At 36.9% G+C, this 21,558-nt stretch overlaps 1 protein-coding gene and 1 non-coding gene across 2 annotated transcripts; both read right to left on the reverse strand.

Moving 5' to 3' along the window:
• Window positions 1-8,746: 8,746 nt before the first annotated feature.
• Window positions 8,747-21,292, reverse strand: LOC144654128 (aggrecan core protein-like). Its single transcript, XM_078514227.1, has 8 exons — window positions 21,035-21,292; window positions 18,641-18,785; window positions 17,657-17,828; window positions 17,103-17,240; window positions 11,096-11,342; window positions 10,355-10,499; window positions 9,543-9,720; window positions 8,747-8,938 (listed from the first exon to the last, which is right to left on the reverse strand). The coding sequence occupies exons 1-8, from the start codon at window positions 21,290-21,292 to the stop codon at window positions 8,794-8,796; spliced, it is 1,428 nt and encodes a 475-aa protein (XP_078370353.1). The 3' UTR covers window positions 8,747-8,793.
• Window positions 15,663-15,735, reverse strand: Trnal-uag (transfer RNA leucine (anticodon UAG)). Its single transcript has one exon. It is a non-coding gene; the product is annotated as a tRNA-Leu (tRNA).
• Window positions 21,293-21,558: the final 266 nt, after the last annotated feature.

The raw sequence follows: 21,558 nt of genomic DNA on the forward strand, positions 1-21,558 counted from the left end.
GTAACTTTAATTATTTGATACTCATTACAGTGAAGTTTAATTAAATAATATGCTGTAAAAAAGTACATTTTAATTTTACCCCGATATAACGATATTTTCGGCTATTTTGCGGTCATATCGTTATATCGGGAGTCCCGATATAACGATACCTCGATATAACGATATAATTTCACTGCTCCCTTGGCATATCGTTAAATCGGGGTTGCACTGTATGACGTTGCCATGGCAAGGAATGTTAAAGTCTAAATGACCTTGATTTGTTCATTTGTAAAACTTACACGAGTTTGTACTAAAATAGTTTTTAACACTTAATGATATAGCTGCGATAGAACAGCAAAGATGGCCATGACTAATTACGAGCCATCTTAAGTGGATAAGTCTTAAGTGTTGGTGCTTATTGCAAGTTAAATGTCATTGTTAATCCAAGCCAGGCTTACTGATTTGTAAAATGCAGTGAAAGCTTGATATTTCGAGTCCTCGATTTCCCGACAATTCAAATCTCACTTAGATTGCTTTTATTACTCAGCCGAGAACTGCAATACTAACCCCCCCCCCCCCCCCCCCATCCCGCCCCGTTTTCCAAACTCCCAATTTCTAGAATTAATTTTCGTTTTCATTACAGGGTCGTAAAATCAGGATTCCACCGCTTGGTCAAAAGTGCACTATAGAAAGCATAGGGAAATTGCTTATTACCAATAAGTTAAGTTAAAATAGTTCTAACTGACCGAGAATCTATTTTTTTTTTCCAGTCACAAAGTAGCCTGTTTGATTTTCCTGTCCAAGAAAAACTGGTTGATTATCTAAAAAAGTCAAGAACAGTTTCTCCTTGGAATGCTCTGCAATCTTTGCATATTGAGATAGCTTGTTACTCCTGATCTGGCTCCTTGTAGCACCAAGCGTCGTACTTTTTGTTGTTTTTATCTCTCAGTGTGGGAATTCCCACAATTCCAATTTTATTTCCACAGCTAGAATGTTCCTCCTGCATTGGAAAGCGGGCAGTGCCATCAGCAAGCCAACCATACCTACATTCATGTGATGATAAACAGATACAGATTTCAGATTTAGATTTTTGAGTCTAATGCTTGCGTGCGCTTTGCGCATGCGCATTAGACTCTTTGTTATATGAAAAAAGCTGTTAGCAATCCCAAGGGAATGGTTCGGGATCGATAATCGTTCGCTGTAATGTAGAAAACAATGATCAGCTGCAAGAACGGACTCCGTACGGACACGCACGATTAGTTTCAATTAAAAACAGCCAATCAGCGACACGTGTTCCCACGCATAATTAAAAGTTCTTTCTCAAGTCACGTTTATTCAACACTTAAACAGGACGTAATAATTTTCCAGTTAAGACATTTGTAAGCTTTTTGTGAAAATAAATCTTCGTTTTCAGTTCAGTTAAGCACTTGTGTTTTCGTCTTGCTTAAAAAGCAAGACGTCTTTGAGAAAAAATATTTCGACGGCGACTCGCGTTTATTTACACAATGCGACCAAATATTTATTTTGTTTTAAAAAATAGAAAACTTTACCTCGTATTTTGTATTTAAGTCATTCGAATTTTGACCAATTTTTTCTTTACAGTGCAAACAAAAACCTTCAAAAATAAAAGATGTACATGGATAAATGTAAATCAAGTTACGCGACTAAATCAAAATGCGTTTGTTTGGCCGCTTTGCAGCATTACACTGTCCCGGCCTTAGCCATACACTGAAATCGAATTTCATGCTTTTACGACTCTCAGAGATCTTAAGTTCTTCTTACAGCTAGAAAAATCATAAAATGGTTACATTGATATGGAAGTGATGATTCGCGAAATTTGTACATCATGATAAACAGTCTTCGCTCCTGTGTATGGTAGCTCGATAATAATTGCCTAGTTTCCAGCGTTCAAAAGGTCATCATTATATTGACGTGAGCATTTACACCCGTTTTTAGGAAAATCTGTCACTAAGTGCTTACAGTACAATGGAGTAACAGTCACTATTTCAAGTGCTTTTATTGCAAAATCTGTTTCAAGAGTCACCATCAAAATGGTGAAAAATCTGAAAGAAAACGATGTGAAGTTCTTCAACCCTTGTTGTAATGAACATGCTTTTTGCAAATCGTCACGCAATCTTGTCCAATTGTTTAATCGTTTCTGCTTTTACGGACAATACGGAAGAAGTAACATCAACTCCTGTTCATACTTTAAATTTTGTGAAGCATATAACATTTATGACTGTTTCGTTTTCATCCATAATCATCCACGATGCCCCTAGCTTGCTATAAGCATTTTAAATTAAACTCCCGAACACAAACCTCTAACCAATTTTAACCGGCTTACGAAAACCGCGCAATCTGTATCACTATGCCATACGGCATTAGACTCATGTCACCCTTGGTGACCTATTTTTATCATTTTACACTATTTACAAATATTTTTCACTATCACACACTATTTACAGAACATTCATTAATAAAAATAAGGAAACTATAACAACAATAAAGCCAAAATAAATGTGCTCAGTGACCAAAGAAGCATTAACAAGAAATAGCATGAGTTACATTGCGGAATAATCAGTCACGGCTGTAATATTTCAAACTTTCCGACTTTCGGGGCATTGCACACGCCAGGGTATGATGAAGACTTGTGTTATAGCTTAACACACATGTATGGTTGATTTTCCAGTAGATTACGTCTTATGTAATAAGATATATGCAACCATTAACGCCTTTGCGTTATAATGAACCAGCGAAATTAAAATACAACGGCGTCATTGGAGAAAAAAAGAGTTAAAAAAATACTCTGAAACCGTACAATTGTTGTCAGAAAAGTGTCGTTATGAGTTTGGGTGTTATTTACTATACCTTTGACAGCTTGATTTTTATTTCTGTTTGCTTAATCAATAATCCTGACTGACTTGTTTCGAAGCATTCCAATGACACATTAATTTAAAACAGCCTCGGGTTTATTCTTAGAATATTTTTAAAAATTCGCAAATTTCAGCCTCGATATTCTTATAAACTAGATTCTTATAAAATAAAAAGAGTGTAGCTCGTTTTTATAAACCGGGCACATGGCGCATAATCCGCTATGCTGGATGTCAAAAGAAGCGACTGCCTCCAAACAACGAAACTATAACAACTGAACACGATGTTTCTTTGTTTCGGGTGTCCTACTGGGTAGTTGGCCATTTAATGTGATTTTGTACAATGAGACAGGTTCACTCAACAGGCCCAATAAATTTGAATATAAATTTATTCTTTGCCAGAAACTGCGATGGTCAAATAGGATCAATATTAAGTATTAATTGCCAAATACAAACAAATAAGACGAAACTACACGAAGGTTTTTTTCGTTTATTTTTTTCTCAGCGCGTGAGCGGGCAAGATGAACCAAATCCTGCAATCTGATTGGTTCCGGGAGCGGGCGGAATTTTCCGATCTTGACCGCGGTCAACGGTACGCGGGCCGCAGGGAATCAACGGAACGGGTGATTAAGTTCCGCGCGAAATCAGTGTGCAGCGAGACGAACGAGCACATGAAAGTTTTGCTCTCCAAAATCGAAATAGCTGTTTATTCGAGTTTACCAACCGTTGTAAATTTGAAAGGACTAAAAAGCAGTGGAATTAAAGGCCTCAAAGTTCTTCAAAAGGCGAGTATTTATTTCTTTCTCAACAAAATCGAGTTGTAGTTTACCGTTCGTAGTTTGCCGTCGCGTTGTTTGTGCATTTGGCAATGATTTTCACGCCATTGCGGTAACCTTCACCGCGGTTTTTAGGCTCTATCTATGAGTTTAACTGCCTTGTTTATCTGTCAAGTTTTGCTAAAGCAGAACACTGTTTGCCATCATTCAAGGAAATGAGATTCTTTGATTAAAAACGGTCAAATTAATTATCACAATATTGTGCCGTACGTAGACACTACGCATTTCATTCAGTATGACACTGTTTATCAGAATAAAATTCTGCTGGGAAAAGTACAGAGATTATTAATTTGTTAAATACAAGTGTGAATAGATTAAAATACTGCTTTCCAGTCAAAGAGTATTTTTGAGTCAGAGAAATAGCCTTAACACCCTGTGAGCAAAAATTCTTTCAAGAGAATTTATCGAGAATTGTTTGGGAAGCTGACTGAAATCGATTTAAATGCGTTAAGTTTTGCGGCATATTTGTGCTTTATTTATGACTTCATTTGCTTTTCTTGATTCTCTGCAATGTAAATTAAATATGCTGAACCTTTTTTGAGTACGGTTCATTTTAAGTAAAGCTATTTCATTCGGAATTAAATAGCAAACAGCATTCTTCATTCTTGCTCGTCGATCAAGTCGGACTCAAATCAAATCAAATCAAATCCGCGCGTAAAAACAAAGATTTTGCGACACATTTTTCCTTGGTTTCTTTTCCAAACAAATTTAAGTAGAAAAAAAATAAAAACGTTATTTGCCGGCCTAGGTCGGTCCGTATTGGGAAAAACTGTACCCTCGGTCTTGAGCACGGCCCTCGGCCTGCGGCCTCGGGCCGTACTCAAGACCTCGAGTACAGTTTTTCCCAATACGGACCTCCCGGCCGGCAAATAACGTATATGTCTTTAAAAATAGTAACATACTTGCATCGTTGAAGACCAGCCTCCCAAGCTGCATACAGCTGGTTGTATGTGGCCATTATTGCTCCGTGGATTTCACAAATTCGTTGAGCGTCATAATAATTGAGATTTTGACTCTGAATCACTTGAACTTGAAATACACCTTGAACAGGAGTGGTTAAAAGCACGTTCGAAAAGTCTGTAAAGAAGTAAAGAAAAGAAATAGCAAATAAAAGGAAAAATCTCGCTACTCCTGAAACATCGATTAGATTGAGACAAATTATGCAACGATAATCTTTTTATAAATTAAGTCCAATCTCCAACATATCTTCTAAAAATAATAAATATCAAAATTAGAGCAATGGATAATGTATTTTTAGAGTATTGACTGTCAAAATTGATAAATTGGTCGACAATTTTATGAAATAAAGCTAGTGAGACTTTTTTAAATGCCGTAGTTCTTTACATGTGTGTTGCCGAAAAAAATGGGTTTAAGCTGAAACTGTTTTTTTGTTCTAAGTCCTATTTACTTTAACTTGTGTGCAGATGTTACACGTGGTCCGATGTGGCTTATTATTCTAGCTGGCTGTTATGTTGTGTAGATTGGTTGGATGATTTGAAAACTGGCTCAGGTGGCGCTGGTTCAATTGGTTCAGAGAATTTGCAGGGTCTGTAAGGCAAAAAAGGGAAACAGTTTGCTATCTGTTTCGTTGGTGTTGTCGTTTCGGCAACACTTTGGCGTTTTCTGTTTTTGTTTTTCTTCTTGTTGCTGTTGATGTTTTTGTCATTATTGTTAACCCTCTTATAATACTTTTTTCCTTTCAATAATAAATTTACTTACCAAGATTGCATGTATCGTCGATGAATGGTAAAACTGTACCTTCGATGCCGCACAGACAGGAAAATTCACCCAACCGCGGACCATGAATGCAAGTTCCTCCATAATTACACGGACTACTTGTACATGGCAGAAGACGGAAAAGAGGCTATGGAATGTAAACATACTTAATTTGTTTAAAAAGATACATGAAATGGAATAGACGAGGAGGAGGGAGGAGAAGGATAGAGAAGCATTTCTATTCTGGAAAGGAATGTTGGTCTAAGTTGAGCAGGCGTTCGTGGGGAAGAGTAAAACGCGATCGCCCCTAAGAACGACGGAATGGGAAGCTAGTCCCATCGAAGGATGAGGGTCGTGTGTCTACTGAAAAATGAGGCCATATATTTGACGGTATGCCACTCGAAAACATTGCATGATTAGAAGCATGGATTTTCCATTTCAAGGATGCTTAGAATACAACTTACTTCAATAGTCGTGCCGTAGTAATCATAGCTCGGCTGCTCTTGTATTCCAAGAGGCTCCAGATATCTTTCTGAATTGCTTAGTTCACAAATGTGATTACCGTTGTCATCAGTGTTACCGAAATTAAAAGACAAGCAAGCGAACGGGCCATGTTCCAAGCAAAGGAAGGAACAGTCAAAGTAATCCTTTACTTTCCTCGTTGCTGTAACATTTCCAACCAATGACTTGTTTGACAGTTTGTAAAATGTCCTGTCCTGCATGCGTAAATGTTGACTCAAGCCAAGAAATGGGAACACGGTGAAGAGGAAACTCGAGAAAACTGTGATGAGCTTAAAAGACCACATGTTGATTTTTTTCTCTACAAAGGAAACCATGGCATTTTTAGTTCAAAGGTAATTTGTCACGGCTACTTTTATTCTTATTATTTTTTATTAAGGTTAGCCAAATACTCGCTTTGAAACATAACGTTAGCGAAGAAATTACCTCTATGAAAAAAGGCCTACTCTGGGCCCAAACCAGCCCCAAATGAGCCAGTTTAAAAACAAAACCATGGCATTATTAGAAACAAATATGCCAACCAGGCGCTGTAATAGTTAAATAGTCTTTTTTTTATCCATCCGTTCCTTCCTTTATATTTGCCGTTTTGAGTGGCTATTTTTATATTTCACTCAATTTGGTGGCCATTCTCAAATGTATCAATTTTGAAACAATCCATGACACAGTTCCTATTAGCTTTGACTTTCGTATTTAAACAAGTGTCACTCACTCACTTAATCCTCTTCGTTCCCTTGGACACATGAGGCCGAAGGGCTTGATAAGGACTGAGCGAGTGAGTGACATTTGTTTAAAAGCGAAAAAGTGTAGCTTTTGTTAATTAGGATCCATGGAAAATTGGATAAGACAACGCAAGCGTATACAAACTTAGGGTATCATTCTCCACAAAGCACTAGTCTATACTTAAGTGCAATTGATGACACCAAATCTTAAGTAATCACCCACATTGTGGTTACGTGAAGACAACGGATAAAGTCAGCCAAATTTCTTAACGTTGACCTAAGTATAAATTATTTCGTTATTCGTTTTCGTCGGAACAATTAATTATAAAAGTACACACAAAACACCCTTTGCCTCTTTCTGTGCTAACTTAAAATTAATTTTTGATGTAGTTTTCTATACGTTTGCCTTATTTACCTTCAAGTTTAAATGGTGGCCTATTTATATTTCCATTCTTTCCTCAAAGTAATTGCTGGTATATAGGTCTTCTTCACGAATTTTCCCGAAACAGCTTGCTCTGTAATGAACGACCGTTTTCCGTTCACTAATTATTTTTCCCGAATAGTGTTCATTTAAGATGCGTAGTTTGACACATTTTTTGTTTGCCCATTTTCTTGGGATAAATTAAGGCGATAAAAACGTACACGAATGGAATAGTGACAAATAATCTTAATTAAGACTAATAAAAAATCTAAAAAACGGTGTCTCAGATTTTTCACTTTTCTTGCTACATTAATTTTTTATGAATTTTTAAACTTTAAAATGGCGTTTTTAGGGCTTCTTTAAGATTAAAAATTCATAAAAAATTAATGGAGCAGGAAAAGAAAAGACAAACATGAGACACCGTTTTTTAGAGCAATATATGTAGATCAAATTCCACATAACTTAGGCTCTCATGTAAATGTGTTCTCAAATAAACCAAAAGTTGCGCAACATCATAATTGTAAACAAAATGCTGACGTTGCTTATTATGGGCTATATGATGCAAACAAAATCCCTCATTAGAATCTTTATTCAATAAGCTTTCAGAAAATATATACTTTATTGGGGTTACCATTGATGGTTTGCACACAATTTGACTTAGAACGAAAACGCAAATTTCCCTTCCGTGATACCTTAAGTGAACGTCTCCTAAAGATCCACAAACTTAATTTGGCTCAATAAATAGAATTCGCTCAAAATCCCTCCAGTAATTTCTTATTATAAGTAAGTAACAAGATATGAAATTAGACTGAAGCTAAATTGTTTTCTTTATGAAATCTGGTTACACATCCTGGTTGCCTCCACGGCCATTGGCCGGATTGTGAAATTTGGTAAAGTCCAACCATTCGCTCTAATAAAAATATTGCCGCTACATCTCAACAGAAAATTGGTTTCCAATCAATTTAGTAGAGCAAAAAGCCCAAAAATAAAGCGAAAAAGTTGACTGTAGTAACGAATGTGCTGAAAAAAACAAAAAAAACAAAAAAAAAAAACAAAGAGAAAATCGAAAAAAAAAAACTGAATAAGAGCGGGGGTAGTGTAATGTCAACTAATTCTAGTAAATAGATAAATTGTTTGAATGAATTCCCTCCCCAACAACAGTTCACACGAAAGACAATGCTTCTATTAACTACCTTACTTAGGCCGTTTCTCTACGATAGTTCCGAACAAGACACGCTGTCTTGCTTGTTAACCTTTATTGTTAGTCTAATTGACATCAAGTTAGTGTTCACACTTACAAATTGAGGTGCTTTTACAGTGACGAATCCTGTCCATATAGAGCTCAGTCCATGTGAAGTATACGAATTTACAGATGAATCGATGCGAAACTTTTCCAATTTTAAATACACATATATATACAGTTGAATCCCGGTAACTCGAACTCTTAAGGGAAAAGGAAATTTGGTTTGGGGGTTTTTCGTTTAAACGATAAAAATGTTAAAAGTAGGGCAAGGAAAAGAAATTGGGGGGGGGGGGGGGTTCCCGGGGGGGCGGGGTATTGATTCTTGCATGCTTAAAATATTTTTATTATTTTTACCCCTAGTTATTTCTGAGCAAACTTAGCAGCGACTAAGTGTAGAATAAAACGTGAAAGTGGGTGATTATCTAATAATATTATAGTCAAGAACGGTGTCTGCTTTACATGGCACATCCCCGTCAAAATCGTCCGTTTGTTATTCTATGTAACACCAAGCGTTGAACTTGCTGTTTATTTTATCTCTCTTTGTAGTATACCCGGCAATACCAATTACATTTCCACAGGCAGGCTTTTTCTCGTGCATTGGATAGCGGGCAGTGCCATCAGCAAGCCAACCAACCCTACATACATGAAAATAAATAATAATAATTTATAATTAATCACACCTCTGACGTTTTTACCTTTCTGACTAGCATAAGCATACGTTAAGCCGGTTAAGTTTGCCGGTCAATATTTAACCCTTGGACGTACATGCAAATTCATATTCCCACCGTGGTACAAGAAGGAAGGAAAGGGGGGGGGGGGGGAGGGTGGTGTAAGTGGATGCCAAACCAAAGTTTTCGTTCAATTAATGTGCAGCAAATAATTTTGCACTGATTTGCAAGTAGATCATTTTTTTTAGATAAACTTGTACATGCGTGTTTACAAACAGTTTAAACAGTTGAGCTTAAGCGTATTGCAGATGAATAGGTCATTTTTATTAACCGAACACGTGGTACAAAACGTCCGCAATAAAATGCGAACTTAACCTGCCAATACGGTGTTTCTTTGCTTTGGCTGTCTAATTGCGTTGTTTGCTATCTAACCTGGTAATTTTTGTACCACAAGACTGGTCCACGTAAAAAGGCCCATTAGATCTGAAAATGAAATACGTCGAGCCCCAAGTACAGGAAATAGTACAAAAACACGATTTTAAAGTCGTGTCTGTTGATAAATGTAACTTACGCGCACATTTGAAGACCGGCCTGCCAAGCTGCATAAAGCTGGTCGTATGTTGCCAGTGTTGCTTGGAAGATTTCGCAGAGCCGTTTAGCGTCATAATAGTTGAACTCATACTTTTGATTTCCGCGAGCCTGGAAAACACCTTGAACAGCAGCATTGGCTATTTTCAGGCCTGCAAAGTCTGCAAAGAATTTATAAATAAAAAAAATTAGAGCTGCAGCAATTAATTGTAATAGATAAATGGTGAACGTAAAAATTTAGTTTCAATTTTCAATCCGTTCTACAACAAACCTTTAAAACTGTACCAATATGGTTATGTAATGCCCTAGAAAAAATGATCAAGAAAAATTGTCTTCCGGTCATTTTCTACATCGATTTTCTTTTGATACAAGAAATATAAATGATAAGAACCGACGTTTCGGTGCATCTTGCGCCATTATCAAGGTTACATAATTAGTGATAAAAAAGCGGTTGTGAAAAGGCGAAGTTGATAATGGCGCAAGATGCACCGAAACATCGGTTCTAATCATTTATATTTCTTGTATCATGTATTTCCAAATCGTTTCTTATAAGATTTTTTTTGACAAAAATAAATATCGTGGTTGCAATGATGCATACTGACAACTGACAAGCTAGCATATTTCGAAAGTTTATTTAACACAGTATCATGAAAGGTCTGTACAGGACAACATGGCGAGCGAGGAACCTCTGTCAATATGTTACCATCTTCTTCGTTTGCACCACCTTATAATAATAATGAACGTCTATGGAAATCTCTTAGCAACAAAAAAACAGTTTAATTAATATATACTTACCAACATTGCATACATCGTCGATGAATGGTAAGACTGTACTTTCGATGCCGCACTGACAGGAAAATTCACCCAACCGCGGACCATGAATACAAGTTCCTCCATAATTACACGGGCTACTGGCACATGGCAAAAGGCGGAATAGAGACTATGGAATATAAACATATTTTAACCATAAGAAAAATATTGGGTGAAATAATCGATCATGATGATGATGATGATGATGATGATGATAATGATGATGATGATGATGATGATGATGATGATGATGATGATGTGTGGTTGTTAAATTGTAAGGTATGGTATGGTATCGTATGGTACGGTATGATATATATGGTATATATTGTATCGTGTCCCATGCCTTAAAGAAAACAGCCATTCACGAATTTTCCCCGGCGTTCTTGACAGCTTCCTAATTCTTCCGCCGAACGATAAAGCATATTATTTTCTCGAGTTCGATTTCGACGTCGGAACTGACATGTTGCTAAAGAGGCAAAACTTTATACAGACGTTTAGAAATGCGCCAAACAGGGACCGAAGACCCAAGAACGACGAAGAAGACAGTTTTCGTTTGCCAGACGTTTTTTTTTTTGGTATATGCAAAACACATATATCGAAACAAGAATTTCGAATTAATTTGATTGACTTACCATATTATATTTTACGGTATGCCACCCTAAAATGTAGCAATTTGACTAGAAGTCATAGATTTTCCATTTTAAGATCACTGAGAATACAACTTACTTCAGTAGTCGTGCCGTAGTAATCATAGCTCAGCCGCTCTTGTAAACTACGAGGCTCCAGATATCTTTCAGAGTTGCTCAGCTCACAGGTATAATAACCGTTATCTTCAGTGTTACCGAAATTAAAAGACAAGCAAGCGAACGGGCCATGTTCCAAGCAAAGGAAGGAACAATCAAAGTAATCCTTTACTTTCCTCGTTGTTGTAACATTTCCAACCAATAACTTGTCTGACAGTTTATAAAATGTCCTGTAGTGTATGCCTGAAAGTTGACTCAAGCCAAGGAATGGGAACACTGTGAAGAGGCAACTCGAGAAAACCACGATGGACTTGAAAGACAACATGTTGAACTTTTGCTCTAGCTACAAAGGAAACAATAACTTTTAGTTGAAAGGGACCATGTCACGGCTACGTTTTTTTTTTTCAATTAAAGGGGCAGAATCACGGGAATTCTTATACGTTTTGGTGTTCACTATAATAAAATTATCAGGTTGCGCTCTAAATTATCAGCATTTTTCATGTATCTCGAGTTAAAACTATTATTATTGTATTAGGGAGTTAAATCTCTGAAAATAACACTGTCAATTGTTTCTTCGTAGAAATAAAAGCTCTGTTTGATGTTTAGTTTGAAAGTGACGGTCTTTTGTCAAAAATCCAAGATGGCCGCCAAGATGGCCGCCATGAAAGCCATCAAAACCTGGTACTGGGACTTTATTTTAAGACAGGAACCTAGCAATTCCTTAAATATAGCAAAATTAATGACATAAAGGTTGTTTGCCTCTTTTGATGTCCAATTCAAAAGTGATTGTCAATTATAGAACTTTTTCAAAAATCCAAGATGACCGCCAAGATGGCCGCCATGAGCGTTAAAATGTAGGCCACCAAAACGAGACCTTGGGACAACATTCGGAAATGGGAACATACAAATTCGTTTACTAGACCTTTTGAGGATCATAAAAATGTAAGTTAGAAAAATACATCATATGGGTGCATGGGAACCCCCTCTTCCAACTCGACTATTTGGACAACAAAGAATGGCATACTATATTCTAAAAGGTGTAAATAAATGGAATTAATGGTTTATAAGCGATTTTTTTCAAGTAGGCACTGTCGAATTTAAAAACATCTGCCAGACGTTTTCAAAGTTTTAGACCACTACTGCCATATCCATCCGTAGCCAAACCACGTTTAAACAATTTTCATGATAATTACAGTACATTTTAGCAATGTGAGGCCAATGTGAGGCCATTGTTAGTGGCTTTTATTAATACCAACACCTCCATTGCATTTTCAAGTAGCCCTAAATGATGGTGACACTGTCCCTTTAGTAACGTTAGCGAAGAAATTACTTCTATAGACCAAAATGACAAAACCATGGCTTCATTACAAACAATTATCTTTACCGGGCGTATTAATAAAAAAAAGTTTCAAACAAATGAGATTTTACTTTGAAAACTGTTCAGCCTAACAGTATTTCAAACACTCATATCTTAATCTGTTTTAATATTATTGAATGTTTGTCCATCCGTGCCTTATTTGCTGTGTTAATGAAATGTTCTTTCGCTGTATTGAGTGATTATTTCAATATTTTACTCAATTTGCTGGCCATTTTCAAATGTCTAAATTTTGCAAAAATCTAGTCCTTTCAGTTTAATTTTTTTACATTCAAACAAGCAAAGCTTAACTAAATAAAGCCAAGTAAAAAAAAAGTTTCTTCTCCGGATTTCTATAAAAAAGAGAGCGGGCGGGCGCTTTTTTGTTGAATTTCTTATTTCCTCCATCGTCAAATTCTCCAGAAGCGAACTTGCAAAATAAATCCTCACCTCTCAAGTACGGACCTAGCGTGCCGAGGCTTTAAAATTTTGGCCTGAGTTCGTATAAACGCCGGTTGGTTTTTGTTCGTCCCAACTTTCCCAAAAACAAATATTAAAAAAGAGAAGCGGCCCAAAAAATGAAGCAGGCGAGCACGAGAAACATTTGTTTTTTGTTTGTTTGTTTGTTTGTTTTTTGTTTTACTTGGCCTAACTTAATTCTGATCCATGGTGAACTGGATAACAAAATGCGAGTGCATACAAACTTAGGGTATCTTGAACTTGATTACCAGATTTGTTTGAAGAGATAATAAATAGATGACTATCTACAAGGCACTTTTCTACACTTACCTGCAACTGATGACTCAAAATCTTTAAAATCAATCAAGAGAAGGAAATCCAGAGTCAGCCAAATTTTTTTACGTTGAGCTTCATTATTTTTACCATTAAACATTTTCTTGGGAACAATTAATAATTAAAAAGCACAAAAACACACTTTGCCTCGTCTTGTGCCAAATTAAATGCAATTGTTTGGTATTATTTGTCTTTATATTTATCTTCTTATCCCTGGAGCTAAAACGGTGATCCATTAATATTACCATTTTTTGTTCGAAACAATTCCTGGTATATATGTCTTCTTCACCAATTCTTCCGAACCAATTTACCCTGATGGAAGGTTGTGTTTTTCGTTCTCTTAATTATTTTTTGCCGAATCATGTTCATTAAAGATGCGTAAAGTTTGATACTTTTCTGTTAGGGATAAATTATGGCGATAAAACGCATGGGAATGAAAAAGTAACAAATCTTAATTAAGATAATTAGACGGTAAAAATTACCAAAATTATTAACAATAATTCGAAATAATTTTGAAAAAAAAGCCTCTTGTGAATATAGATAATAAGGACCAATAGGTTATTTTTATCTTCAGCATATACTGTACAAGTGAATAGTGCGTTCTGCTATTCACCTCCGAGCAGCTGAAGAGAAACAAAATGGCTTCCCGTGTCGCTTTTGTTACTTAAAGTATTGTTTTGGTCCGCTAAAACAATTATTCACCTCAGTGTCGCCACTTTTCACCTCCAATTCGATGAATAATTGTTAATTGTACCGGCAAAGTAACGTACTGTTTACCAAAAAGTCAACTCAGGGTGGATCTCTCTTACCACACGTTTGAATTCAAACTGCAATAAATAAATGCAATGGAATAAATGATCCATCCCCGAAATACTAGTACAGTGGAGCCCCGGTTTAACGATCCTCGATATAACGATATTCCCGATATAACGATTAATATTCTACATCCCGGCAAACGTTGCAGTGAAATGTATGGGACTGAACCCCGATAAAACGATCTTCGATATAACGATATTCCCGATATAACGGAACAAACAGAAAAACTTTCCCGATACAACGATATTATTAGTACTCAGTCACAATTTAAGCAAAACACTAAATTTAACATAATAACCTTACAGTAATCGAGTAATCTCTAACGTTTCTGTCAACAGCTTTGTACGGTTATATACGAAAATGATACTGTTTTCTAAGCCTCTTTATCAACTTTATCCCCCTTTTTCTCCTTGTCATCTTAGTTTCAGTATCTTTGACTAGGTTTACCCCGATATAACGATATTTTCGGTTATTTTACGGCCATATCGTTATAACGGGAGTTTTAATATAACGATTCCTCGATATAACGATATAATTTTACTGCTCCCTTGGCATATCGTTATATCGGAGATTCACTGTATAGAGTGTGTTCATGGCGGCCATGTTGGAGGATTGAAACAATAGAATGATTTTTCTTTGGGAAAAAAATTCATTTTTATGCAAATATCTTTTATTGCTTCACTACGCCAACATGGCCGCCACGAACACACTCTATATATTTAAAAACAACTAAGATAAAACCTTACTACCATTGCGCCCAAAAAATGCCATGCGTTTCAAGATTCCACCTGCATAATGAGAAATAGCTGAAAATTGCGAAAGCGACTTGTATCGATGCACACGATATTACTTCACAGTTTTAATTACTTCGTACTCTATAGCATGCTTCTTAATTATCTTCAAGATTTTTCCACGAAAGCCATAGTATCGTGACGATAGGCTTTTCGGGTGTACAGAAACCTGGATCTGTAGCGGGGATTGCTCTAAAAACGCGGGGAGATAAGTTTTGAAAAGCTCCACTTAGCCAGCGGAAATAGACACGGTGCTGTTTCTTGATACCAAAGGATCTAATTCTGTTAAAATATTCAAGGACGATAAGTAGGACACAGAGCTTGGATCCAACCGCATTTTTTTAAGCTTGTCATCGTAATATTAAATAATGGTGGTTTTCATCAATGTTTCCCAAACCTTTTGTTTGTATTAAAAAAACATCCGAAAATGTTGTCCAAATTTATAGCTTTGTAGGTTTAGTATGTGGCCGCCATGTTTGTGTCGCTCTTTGGGGCACCAATGTGGCGGCCATGGAATTGTACAATAACTACAGTAGATTCTACCATCAATGCCATTCTCTATTTCTTAAAAGGTCTATAGATAAAAATCGCTAACCAACATTCCTCTGTTGACGTCAGAGGAAAACATAGCCTTGCTAGGATTTCCTGGCGAAAGTCTTTACAAGTCTCTTAAGGTTGGTCCCTTATATAACATTTGTACAAGCGTAAAACTTAATTGATGTAAAAAGGTTATTCTTTATGTAGAAATATAGCATGATAAATGTTGCATTAACTGAAAAACTCGGAAAAAAATTGCGAGTACCAGATGGGATTTGAACCCACGACCCTCCGTGTTCTAGGACGGATGCTCTACCACTGAGCTACTGGGACTCTGTGGCGAGCAAGGGTGAAATGTGGGTCTTGACTATGTGGGTTCAAATCCCATCTGGTACTCGGAATTTTTTCCGAGTTTTTCAGTTAATGCAAAATTTATCATGCTATATTTCTACAAAAAGGTTATTGTAAATAGAACGGAACATAACAACAATACCTCAACTTTACTTAAAGTTGTATTTGTGTTTTGTACTTACCTATACCTACGCCTTTATAATCTATTTATAATCTATTTAGACACAATAAGGATTAAAGCTATAAGCGTGTGGGACCGTTTTTTCCCGATCGAATTGGAATTTGGAAGTGTTGGTTTTTGTAAATTGACGCCGAGTCCGGAAATCGAACCCGGGCCACATTGGTGGTAGGCGATCGCTCTCATCACTGCGCCATCCCTGCTCTCTGCTTCACTGTAGATGTAAACCATTTATGACTTAAAAACGTCCAAAGCAAACAAGATGGCAAACCGATCATCGTGAGTGGCTTTCGTAGCAAAACAAAAATAAAGCAAGTTGATAACATAGTTATGTACTTAATAACTTAACATTAAAATCTAAACTGCAACAATTATAACCAAATTCAACCCTAAAAATGTTAAGAAGATATTCTTATTGTAAAAAAAGCAGCTACAGATAGCACACCTTTTTGTTCTAAAAAAGTCACATCCTCAAACATGGTTTATTGTTCATTACTTTCTAGCACTTAAATAATACTGCGACTCTTTATCAGCTGATCTAAACAATAATGATGCACACTTATGATTAGGTTATTGCTATTTTGTTGACATAATATGTTTTGAGAGCAGCAGTATAACATATCATTTAAACATCCAAGAGCGGTCCGTCTTCTTTGTCAGTGTTCGCAATTTGAACCAAGCAGTAAACAAATCAAGATGCCTATTTTTCATCGTGGACTAGTTTGCCATGTTCAGCTGTAGGCAAGGTTCTACATCAGGTTGTCTCTCTTAATGGCACCAAGCACATATTTTATACCAATGTGATTTCCACGTCCAGGACTCTTCGATGGCATGGGAAAGCAGACTGAGACTAATCAAAGCTAACCAAATCAACGTTAATAAACAATAACTTCCATTTGGCGCGAAAATATGCACTGATATTTATCCTCGAAGATGGTCTGTTGCCGGGGGCGAACCGTTTTAATTGTGATCTTTGCAGAACTGATAAAAACCAAGGCAAATTCCGCAGAAATGGAAAACGGTTCTGATATATCTGAAAAATATTGATCGTAGTCTTGTGTTCCTTTAGATGAAGTGGCTCAAAATCGTCATCATGGAATAGCGCGCCATCAGTAAGTTTTTTCAGTTGAGAGTTTGAGCACAGGCGGTTTTACTTGATAGTACTTGCTACTCCTTATAACACCATGCGTTGTACTTTCTGGTTTTAGCCATTGGTTTTGATGATCCTACGATGCCAATTTTATTTCCACAGCCAGACTTTGCTTCTTGCATTGGAAAGCGGACAGTGCTATCTGCAAGCCAGGCATTCCTACATAGAAGTAAGAAGAGATTCTCAAGCGAATCGTTTTAGAATGAAAATATTGCCATAAGAAACAGGTTCCTGACCCCGCGTGTGTGGGAACTGGGACTCCCATATAAAAAATAACAATTGTAATTAATAATTAACATTTTAACACATGTTTTTTGGTTAATAGGTTGGTTGATAGGTAGGTAGGTAGGTAGGTAGGTAGGTAGGTAGGTAGGTAGGTAGGTAGGTAGGTAGACAGACAGACAGACAGACAGACAGACAGACTTCAATTTCTTCTTCTTTCCTCCATCCCTCCTCCTTTCTTTTTCTGTCTATCCTAAAGAATTAATCGACTAACATACTGCCAATACTGAGACCCAGCCTCTCCCAGAAAGTGGAGAAAGACATTAAACGACATGAATTTAAGTTTAACATACGAGCAATGCTGGTGACCCGCCTTCCAGGCTGCATACAGCTGGTTGAATGTGGCCAGTGCTGCTCCGAGGATTTCACAAAGTCGTTTAGCGTCATAATAGTTTAGTTTATATTGGCCAACTTTAGCATGAAATACGCCTTCAACAGGTTTAAAAATCGTCATGGCATTCCTATCTAGAAAAAGACGCGAAAATTATTAACAAATACCAATCTACAGGATAATCACTATGAAAATAAAAATATCGAGAAAAAATTCCCGGCAGAAATGGTAAAGAGAATACCTTAATCCCTTCAAACGAGCCGCTTATCTCAAAGTTTTATAAACTTCAATGTTGGATTTTGACAATGCAACCTGACGAAGATACGTTTAAAACTTATCTTTTCGGCAGTCAATCAAATTCCGGCATTTTTTTATTTGCTCTATCTCCAGTAGCTTCCAGTGAGAGATAATGAAGTAGGATTATTGTCATGTGACGTCGTTATATTAACAGTGTGAACCAAAAAACCGTGAACACTTTGAACACCTCGCTCCCAATGTGTGGCTTCAATAGCTCAGTTGGTAGAGCATCGCACCGGTAACGCGGAGGTCACGGGTTCGAATCCCGTTAAGCCCTCTATTTTTTTTTTTTTTTTTTTTATTTTTTTAATTTTTAAATTTCCCCCCCCCCATATTTTTCCCCTCACTTTCCTCTATGTTGTATATAAACATTTCTGCAGAAAACTATCGAATAATAGTCCAAACTGCAAGAAATATAAACCCATGAACAGAGATGGAACCAGCAGGTTTTTTTTCGTGAATAATTTGTCAACTGTTTCCTCTACTTCCTTTTTTTCAAAGTATATAATGAAAGTGTTCACCCTTTTTCGTGTTCTCACTGTAATACGTATATATTGTTAGGCCCGTGTATGATATAAAGATTGGAATACTTTTTCTGGTCCTTTTCGATTATTGTATTATTTTAAAGACTGGACATCAATATGCTTACCAACATTGCAAACATCGTCGATGAATGGTAAGACTGAAACTTCGATGCCGCACTGACAGGAAAATTCACCCAACCGTGGACCATGAATACAAGTTCCTCCATAATAACACGGACTACTTGTACATGGCAGAAGGCGGAATAGAGACTGTGAATTAAAAAAAAAAGAAACATATTTTAATTGTTAGAAAAAATAATAAGGGAAATGGCAGAACGCTGAAAATCAATCAATCAATCGATGTATGTTTATCCCATTAGATCATTGTTTACAGTAATCTAATTCAAATATATTACAAGGAGCAGCGGCTCTTGACAAACCCTACTGGGCTTACAAGGAGGGTAACTAGCTTGGAAAAAAAAAACAACAACAACAAATCATTCAGCCAGTATATATATTATATATATATATATATATATATATATATATATATATATATATATATATATATATATATATATATATATATATATATATATATATAATATTTTACGGTCTAACCAACTCCAGTCAAGACTGTAACTTACGCCCGCCCCCATTATAATGTCAAAAAATAAAAAAGGAAACAATTTATTTACAGCAGCCCAAATCTACTAAAAAAATATAAAATATGATGGACAAATATACATATAATAGAAAAAAGAAAACAAAAAGCGAAAAAAAATAAAATAAAATAAAATAAAATAAAAAAAAATAAAAAATAAAATAAAAGGAACTACAAAACAAAAAAAACAACAGTGAGGAAATATAATTGAAAGGTAGAAAACTGTAATGCCGGCCAATCGTTCCCCCACAACCCAGCACGCACAGAATTCTCACGAGAATTTTTGCCAACGCGGAGCGGGAAGCCCCCACCACCGCACAAAAAAGGAAGGAAAACGGATAGCACAACACACCCCTTAGAAGTGAAGAAGTGAGAGAGGGAGGAGGCCGCACGGCGAGGGGAGGGAGAGCAACCCGGCCGCCCCCCGGGGGAGCCGGAGGAGAGGCGCGGGAGGAGAGGCAAAGAGGGAGGGCGGCGAGAGCAGAGGCGAGTGCCCCCCCCGCCCCGCGAGCGCCCGCCCGCCCCCCGCCCCCCCACCCCCCGCCCGTGCGAGCCCCAGCCGCCCCCCCCGGAGCACGAGACGTTTTTTTCGATTTTTTCTATTATTTCCCAAATTATTTTCAGCATTCAACCAGTGCAATACGGGACAAATCCAAAATATCTTAATAAACCAGAAGGCGAAAAGCTTTTATATTTAAAAAAAAAAAAAAAAAAAAAAAAAAAAAAAAAAAAAAAAAAAAAAAAAAAATAAAATGTATACAGTGCCCTCCTTATAAAAGGCTAGGCAACCTAAGCAAGATAATGAACGGATGGAAGTGTTGGCTCTCCCCAGAGGCGAAAGGAAAACTCCCAAAAGGCTTGTGAGATGAGAGGGCAGGAAGGGAAGAAGAGGAGATGGAAGAGAGATGCGGGAAAGCACAGAGGGGTGAAGAGAAGGAAAAGAGAAGGGGAAAATAAAAAGGAGAGGAGAGAAGGAAAAAATAAAGGAATGCCCTCCGGGAAGAGGAGGAAGGAGAGGAGAAGGAAAAATAAAGCAAGAGGGGGAAAAAGAGCAGAGGAAAATAGCCCAAAGGCAGGAAAGGATAAGTTAGAAGAGGAAGAGGAGGAAGGAAAGATTTAGGAGTTGTTTTGTGAGAGAAGAGAGTGGGAGATGGAAATGAGGGGAGAGAGATTTTTAGAGTGGAAAAGGGTGCATACGCTATAAATAAATGGAAAAATATATATATATATATATATATATATATATATACAAGCAACCTCTGTTCGATATACACAGCAACACAGAATGAATTCAAACCACCTAATATAGATTATCACATTTTAAAAATAATTCTGAGACTACCTATAGTAGCAGTTTCCGTTGAGTGACATTTCGATACGTGAAACATAATCGTATTATTATTTTGAGCCAACAAACAAAATCGTCGACAAAATAATGATGCTTTTATGTGCAGAATATTTTACAGAATTAGCTGCAACATTTTGACACAAAAAAATCAGTTCTTTTCTTATACTTCTCGTTGGTAGGCTGGTACTGATGCATGTGTGGAATGGAAAAAGGTACTCCAAAATGAAAAAAAAAAAGATACGTCCACCTGTGTAGTGCCCCAGTTTCATTTAAATTTCAGTTAGAGAAAGTTCCATTACAACATTTTTCCTACTCGCCAATTTATTCAAAAGGAAAACTCACTAGATACCTATCGCATTTAAGCAGTGTTAGGGCGAAGATTCTACTCAGGCTGACTTAAGTAGCAAGCCATATTTCCCTTCAACCACATCGCAGAACAACATTATTTGACTTTGATTTTCTCTCAGTATCGTGGAGTTGACAACCAAAGGAAAAAAATAAACATACCTCAGTGGTCATGCCATAGTAGTCATAACCTGGCCTCTCCTGTATTCCAAGTGGCTCCAGATGTCTTTCAGAGTTGCTTAGCTCACAGGTGTAATAACCGTTGTTGTTGTCTCTGCCAACGTTAAAAGACAGGCAAGCAGACGGGCCATGTTCCAAGCAAAGGAAGGAACAATCAATGTGGTCATTACCTTCAATTGTTGCTATCACATTTCCAGCTAAGGCTTTGGCCTCCAGTTTGTAGAATGTACTGTCTCGCATTACTAAATGTTGACACAAACCATGAAACGGGTAAACTATAAGCCAGGTCGCCAAAAAGACGATGGCTTTGAAATATAACATTTCTGTAGTGAAGGCAAGATTTATCATTTGTGTTCTAAATGCGAAACATTATTTTAACAGGTTGTCACTGGTTCGAAAGTTGACAGAAAAACAACAGTGGACGCGAACTTCGACTACTGTATGATACTCTTGCTAAAGGCGGCTTCAGTTTTAATGGTAGTTATTTAAAACTTACTAATCCCTTG

This window comes from Oculina patagonica, chromosome 5 (genome assembly GCF_052425735.1).
Source record: "Oculina patagonica isolate OP01 chromosome 5, crgOcupat, whole genome shotgun sequence".
Lineage (NCBI taxonomy): Eukaryota > Metazoa > Cnidaria > Anthozoa > Scleractinia > Oculinidae > Oculina > Oculina patagonica.

Excerpts from the sequence above, each read along its gene's own strand:
- LOC144654128 (XM_078514227.1), bottom strand. The coding sequence starts at position 21,292 with ATGCGAGACAGTACATTCTACAAACTGGAGGCCAAAGCCTTAGCTGGA. Across the intron at positions 18,786-21,034 it reads ACTATGGCATGACCACTGAG|TCTCTATTCCGCCTTCTGCC; the intron begins GTATGTTTATTT and ends TTTAATTCACAG. Across the intron at positions 17,829-18,640 it reads CGACGATGTTTGCAATGTTG|ATAGGAATGCCATGACGATT; the intron begins GTAAGCATATTG and ends GTCTTTTTCTAG.